Source organism: Vicia villosa, linkage group LG5, assembly GCF_029867415.1.
Source record: "Vicia villosa cultivar HV-30 ecotype Madison, WI linkage group LG5, Vvil1.0, whole genome shotgun sequence".
In the NCBI taxonomy this organism is placed as follows: Eukaryota; Viridiplantae; Streptophyta; class Magnoliopsida; order Fabales; family Fabaceae; genus Vicia; species Vicia villosa.
In genome coordinates, this window is record NC_081184.1 from 169550358 (window position 1) to 169557675 (window position 7318).

Genomic DNA, 7318 nt, shown 5'->3' on the forward strand with positions numbered 1-7318 from the left:
GCCTTTTGATTTAAGGCCGAATAGAAAGGCTTTTGAATATAATAGAAAAAAATTAAATATGATTTTAGTATTTAGTAAAATTTTAACATTTCGTGTCTAGTCTCTTTTTGAAAAGAAGAAAAAAAAACTTAGGGATAAAAAGTTTTAATCTTTGATTTAATTTTATTTAAATTTAAACTAAGTTTACTAATGTTATTGAAGTAAAAATTTGTTTGAGTAGTGAAAAGAGTTATAGTACTGTATGAAAGAAGAGACTAGAGCCAATTATTAAAAAAAAAAGAAAAAGTTAAAAGAAGTGAACGGTTGGATTGGAGATATGCTGTAAGTTGAAAGAAGACATTGTTTGGGTATCCTTTCACTTATTCCATTTCTATTCTTTTCTTGTGTTCCTCATAACATCTTCACCATCATCCACAATCACCGACTCAACAACTCCATTCATTCCCATGGCTTCTTCAATTCGACCTACTCTTTCTCTCCTCAATCGCTCTCCTCGTCTCTCTTTCTCCCGTTTTTCAACCGGTAACTTCTCTCTCTCTCAACTCGATTATTTCCCCTTTCATTTGATTTATGATTAGATTAATGAATTGGAATTGTGTAGTTTTGTGTTCTGAACTAATTTTTGTTTTTGTTTGTTTTGAATTTGTTATCTTGTAGCAGTAGCAGTAGTTCCACAATCCAAGAGTTTTGGATTGAAAGCGTGTTGTAGAATGATGAGAAAAAATGGGAACTCCGTTAGAGTTATGGCATCTACACCTGTCACTGCTTCACCAGAAAATGTACTGGAATGGGTCAAACAAGATAAAAGAAGAATGCTTCATGTTGTTTATCGTGTTGGCGACTTGGATAGAACCATTAAGTATATAGCATATATACTTCAATTTTTGCAATTCTAATATAGTTATCTCTTTAGTTCAATGAAATTGCTGCGTATTTAGTTTATTCTATTATTGGTGATTTCAGATTCTATACTGAGTGTCTGGGAATGAAGCTCCTTAGGAAGCGTGATATACCGGAGGAGAAGTATACTAATGCTTTTCTTGGATATGGACCGGAGGACTCACACTTTGTTATTGAACTTACATACAGTAAGACTCATCTTCCATAAGTTATAGCATAAGCACTTTGTTAGAGAAACTGTTCCGATAAACAACTTAATTAAACACTTATAGCATTAAAGCATATCACTTATCACATAAGTGTCTGTGCATAAGCTATTTTTATAACAGAAGATAAAATAAAGTCAAATTGTTTTCATTAGTAAGTTATTTTAAGGTGCTTTGACTGCTTTCATATGCTATCCTGAAGAGTTTATAGAAATAATGCGAAAACATGTCACATTTGTTTCCATAAGCTCTTCCAAGCAGTCTTACAAGTGCTTATATTAGTAGATAAGATCAAATAAGTTAATCCAAATAGATCTTTAACATAAATTTTAGCTCTCTAAACAATGGCTTCTTGTATAAGTTGATATTAGCTTTTACATCTCAGTTTAACTTCTTTAACATCTATAAGTTTATGAAGACTCTTTTCTTTAGTGAAGAACCATAAACTAGTTTGAATTGAGAAGGCCCTGCAAGTTAAAAGCTAATCCAAACTGGGTCTGTGAATTAGCTATGTTAACATTCCTCTTAAAATGTTAGACTTTATGAAGTAGGTTGTGTATTCTTGTGCAAGGAAAGCTTTTAACTAATAGGAGTATTTATTTTTCATTTAAAAATATTTCAGATTACGGAGTTGACAAGTATGATATTGGAACTGGATTTGGCCATTTTGGTATTGCTGTTGATGATGTAAGTTTTCTAAACTTTATTACCACTAGTAATCTGGTATCAGTCATTAACATCTTAGGCTCCCATACTGTGTTCATTCCTCACGAGTTGGTGGCTTGATCCTCAATCCCACGTGTCATGGAAGTGCAGTTTTGGTTATTATTTTGGATTTTCTCTCTATTGGCCTTTTGACCAACACAGATGCTGAAATTTCTGTGTCTATATGATTCTTAAATTAATTAGATTACAAAAACAGTGGAACTAATAAGAGCTAAGGGGGGCAAAATATCTAGAGAACCTGGTCCTGTCAAAGGAGGCAAAACAGTAATTGCATTTATTGAGGATCCTGATGGTTACAAATTTGAACTTTTGGAAAGAGGCCCTACTCCTGAGCCATTGTGCCAAGTGATGCTTCGAGTGGGTGATCTTAATCGATCAATCGAATTTTATGAGAAGGTCAGGGTCAATCTTATTTTAAGTCAGATCAAACTGCAGAGTTTTTAATCAGTTTACACAGCATTAAAACAATCATGTGGTTGTCTTCCATTTAGGCTTTTGGTATGGAGCTGCTTCGAACACGAGATAATCCAGAGAACAAGGTATCATGGTTTATCTTTTTTAATGTATTTTTCACTGTCATCTTACTTTTGCATGTATTTTATTTTTTGATCTATGCTTGTTTTGATGTATTGGTACACTAAATATCTCTGCAAGTCTTAGGCTTCATCTTGCTAGCTTTGATGGACCAAAAATTGTTTCCCAACATTTGACACGTTGGGCATGTGCTTACCTTCTTTCACATGTGATCCTTTTATGGCCTTTTCTTGTGCAGTATACCATAGCAATGCTGGGTTATGGTCCTGAAGATAAAACTACTGTTCTGGAGCTGACCTACAATTATGGAGTCACTGAATATGATAAAGGAAATGCTTATGCTCAGGTCAGCGGAAATCCCTCTTTTCTCTTGTTCTTTTTTATAGAATCTTTTTAAGAGGTTTTCATTGATGTAGTTATGAAATTTTGATTTTTGTACTAACAGAAACTACTACAGTTTTCATTTTTAAAATGATAATTGAAACGCTTTTTACCCTGTTTTTTAATGTCCGTCGTTTCTTGCATCTAGTTCGAAGATGGTTTCTCTTATCAATTATATTTCATTTCCCCACTTTGCAGATTGCAATAGGTACAGATGATGTGTACAAAACTGCCGAAGCAATTAAACTAACCACTGGAAAGGTTACTCGGGAACCTGGACCATTGCCTGGTATCAACACAAAAATTACTGCATGCTTGGACCCTGATGGATGGAAGACGGTATGTCTCTTTGAACTTATAATTTAGTATTTCAATGACCAATTCACCCAAAGATTTGAGCTGGAAAGTGAAAGCTTTGGGAATGGTTTTATATCTGACACGTCGCCAAATGCAAGAGCTTGTTGGGGGTTGAAGCTTATAATGGGAACTAATGTTTGCATGGGTTGAAATTTAACTTTTATATAACAGAATGAGGATAACAAGAATCGAAATTTTAACTGTTTGGCCATAGAGTTTCTGATACCGTATTAAAGAAACTCCTAAAATGTGGTATTTGGTGAAAATGTGGATAGACTTTGATATTCTTAAAAGCCTCGTTGTTCTTTACACAGGAGGCCCAATTTTACGTGTATGAAAATTTAACTTTATTTAAAAGAATGAGCTCTACAGAGTAAAGCTTAAACAGGCTTTGATACTTTTATTAGTTATAATTATAACATCATTCATATGTCTTCACCAAAAACTTCAAGCACTTGGGATGGTTAACTCAACATAATATCAATGTCTTTAAGATTAGGTGGTCTAACATCAAAGCCTGTTGCTCTCTGTTGAGATTGTACATCGACTTGAGCAATCCTCATCTCTTGAGTTAGCTTTTGAGATTGAGTTAAGCCTAAAGTCCAAATTCTAAGACGGTGTAAGAAACTATTCTTGATCTGCTCTTAGGCCACGTGTATTTGTCCACGCTCCTAGTGTGGGCTTTCTCATTAAGCAAGCAGCTTGACATTAATAGCCTGGCGAGGCTTGTTGAAAAATCTTTATGAGCCTTCTATTACATATATTCGGTAGTATACATTTTGGAGAATACTGGTTTTACCTCTATCTGTTTTTATGGCTAGCTCCCTTTGTTCCACATTAGTTTCTACCTGTAAAAGCCCCACTACAGTTCTAGTTCTCTCCTAGACCGTCTTTCCTTCATCATTATTATTGTTCTATAGTTATTTTTCTTTTCCTTAATGGATATTTTTAATGGGATTCCTTCTCTTTGGTTTTCTCTGCTCTTACTTGTTTTCTTTAGCATCCAACTCAATATGTGTCTTCCATTAAAATCAGAGAACTCCTATGTCTTCACCTATGAGTGAGACTTGTTATACTCCAAATACTCTTTCATATGTTTTCTTTGCTGCATGCTTGATTGTGATGGCCACTTGTGTGTTTCCGTCTCTTCTTTCTTGATGTCAATTCCTTGACTCTTCAACAACTCATGCAACATATGCTTTATTTTTTCAATTCCATCAACTTGCTTCATGATCTAGTAACTGTAGTTCCGAGAGTCACAGATTTCAAATTTGATCTCAGAATAGGCAGAACCCTAAGAAAGAAGTTGTAGCCCTGTCACCGTCTCTTTTTTCATCATTTTTCCTTTCAAATACACTTATAAAATGTACATAATGCCTTAGTCTCCTATTTATACATAATATCTCTTCTATCTTTTGAACTAGTATAATTGTTAAAATAGCTGGCTTCTCTATATATTGCTCTTTCCTTTATACTAACACCTTCACAAAATTGTATTAATAATTTCATACCTAACTCTAATGCTAAAATAAAAGATCAAGGTTTTCCTTCAAAAAAATGTGACATAAAAATCTTATTTTGGTACCATATGGTATTTCCAGTAATCAATTATCAAAGTAGTGACATTTTGAGATGGTAGAAAATATCACAGTATCGATATTGGTCTTGTGGTATGGAACTTCTCCATTTATTTTTAAAATCCATAAATTGGATTTTGGGTGTTGTTATGCCAACCACACTAGTTAAAATTTATCGGGTATGATTAGTCTCCCAGATTTTTACAAGTGATCATCATTTCATCATTAATTTGTTATTAGTTCGCATTCAATACATCACAAGAAGCAGAAGGTCTCACTTCCATTTGCTATGTGTAAAGCATGCATGTTGTTTCATCTTTATGTTCTTGCTCATTGAGTCATTCGATACTTCTTTTTTTTATCTGTTGAAGATCTAGCTTCTTATATTTTTCCCACCTCTGATGTACAGGTTTTTGTAGATAATATTGATTTTCTTAAGGAGTTGGAGTAGAAGAGTATTTAGGTAGGTCATCCATCATCACTGCAACCTTGTAACATCTGTATCAAACCTCTGCCAAAGAATTGGTATGTCTATATGAAGCAAGAAGATTGAGAAAGCATCATATCCAAATCCGATTTTGTAGAAAATGTAATGATGACTCTAGCGACGGTGCTTGTAACAAATTCAATGGATTGTTTCATGGTCTATATATACAACACAAGTAATTTCATTCATGATTCTATGTTAAATATATGTTTGGATATTGATTAATTGGAAACAAGTAAGATAGAGACACCTTTGCAAAAGTATGAACAAGCTTATTGATTTTGTCTCAAACGCTAACTCAACATGAGAGTTTCTAAAGTTGATAAGTAATAGAATTAAAATCTGAGGCATTTGACTCTTGGCTCATTTGGATTCCAATTCAAATTCATCTCCCCAAGTCTAAGTTCTGTAGCTAGATAATAACGGTTTAGAGTCCTAAAGCTTCTCGTGTATTCACATTGAGGATGAGGGAGAACCACACAACTATGGACAGGACAAAATGTCCCTGCTCATCCCTGATGCATACCCAATACCAACCATGTTGAGTGAATGTGAAAAGGAGGCATATCAACGGTGTGAGATTCACACTTTTTTTTTGGGTACATTTCTCCATCCCGTCAATAGATGATAGGTGTTGTCACATGGAATAATTAGGTTTATTAAGAGTAATTTTAAAACATTGATAATATTTATACTATTTTTTTTTTTGGAAAAGCTTTAGATCATTTAATTAATGGAAATGAGTTGAATACGTGTAAAATAGGAAAAGAAGCTAAGGCTGAATCACCTTTACAAGTTCATGAGCAACTTTGTTGATTTGTGAGTGTAAACTGTTTGCGAGAAGAGTTGTATCCGTTTTGTGCCATTCTTATTTTCAAGAGTGCGATATTTTTAAAAAAATGAGTTTGGTTTTTGAGATTCGCCATTCTTAAAATTTCAGTTGGGTGTTAGAACTTAGATTGAAAAAATTTTGTTTGGTTATTGAGATCAAGGGGTAAAATCTCTAATTAACTCGTTAGCTCAATCTTAAAAAAAATTCTTTTGGTAGGAGATAAGTCAGTTAAAATCTCTAGATTGACTTGTATCAAAATTCGTGGCCATAACATGTAAAAGCTCAAATTTATAGTCAAATTCCAAGAAAATATTTTGGGGTCAAGAGTAGGTCAACATTCAACCGAACTTGAATAATTCTTTAGTGCCATCTCTCTAACTCTATCTCCTTTATTTTCTTTGTTGCTTTATTTATTTTTTAAGTAATAAAATTTTAAAATTAGTTACGAATTTCAAATACTACAATTCACTCTTCCCATTATGCTTTGAGTCTCTCCTCCAACAATTGAGATTATAACTCCCCTAAAAAAACAAAACATCAAGTAATCTGAACTAAATGAGGCCCATCAACAACTAGGATGAGGGACATATTGCTCTACAATTTTCTTGTTTCATAACACAACTCACTAACTTATTATGAAATTTTCTCATCTAAGAAACTATAGTGCAAGCTCTTCAATAGCTCTTCAATACAATATACTCAGGTAGTTCATGAATTTTGTTGGTTGGTAAATGTCACTGAAGCTCTTCAATACAATATACTCAGATACATTTCTTTCCCAATATTACTCACATTATACTTAAACAACTAGATAAAACTTTTATTTATTTACTTTATTTTTTCAATACATTTCAAAAAAGTATTTGAGTATTGTCTCTCAACGAGGAAGTAAGCAGTATCAATCTCAAAGATGAGGATGATGAAGAACATTTGCAGAATTGCAAGATCATTTATGTTTCAAGAGATGGACATAAAACGAGTGTTTATTTTTGTTCTGGTTGGAATGACTTCAAGAGAGAGTCTAACCTCAAAGTACTTTGGTGATGATATTGGTTTCACATTAGAAGATTGAAAAATCAATTATTTCTATCAAAATCTTTTTATATTCTTATTTGAATTTCAGCTACTATATATACTTGGTTTTAAATCAAATTAAACTTTTTTTAATGAATTTTTGTTTTCTATTTTTGTTTTCTTTCTGATTATGTTACCAAATATGCAAACAAACTAATACCTGTGCATAGGCATGAAATTTTTACATAAAACTCGAATCAACCTAAATTAAAATGATGACGAGCAATTTGTTATTATATCTTAT

At 32.9% G+C, this 7318-nt stretch overlaps 1 protein-coding gene across 4 annotated transcripts; it reads left to right on the forward strand.

The window, feature by feature from the left end:
- The first annotated feature begins 325 nt into the window (after positions 1 to 325).
- LOC131603842 (probable lactoylglutathione lyase, chloroplastic) lies at positions 326 to 5356 on the forward strand. Of its 4 annotated transcripts, none has more exons than XM_058876276.1 (9): positions 326 to 522; positions 658 to 859; positions 964 to 1088; positions 1729 to 1793; positions 2016 to 2228; positions 2324 to 2371; positions 2605 to 2712; positions 2946 to 3086; positions 5091 to 5356. In XM_058876276.1, the coding sequence occupies exons 1-9, from the start codon at positions 447 to 449 to the stop codon at positions 5130 to 5132; spliced, it is 1020 nt and encodes a 339-aa protein (XP_058732259.1). In that variant the 5' UTR covers positions 326 to 446; the 3' UTR covers positions 5133 to 5356. The 4 variants fall into 4 exon arrangements, with proteins under 4 accessions (XP_058732259.1, XP_058732260.1, XP_058732261.1 ...); XM_058876277.1 differs by having other exon boundaries at positions 661 to 859; XM_058876278.1 differs by having other exon boundaries at positions 664 to 859.
- The last annotated feature ends 1962 nt before the right edge of the window (positions 5357 to 7318 follow it).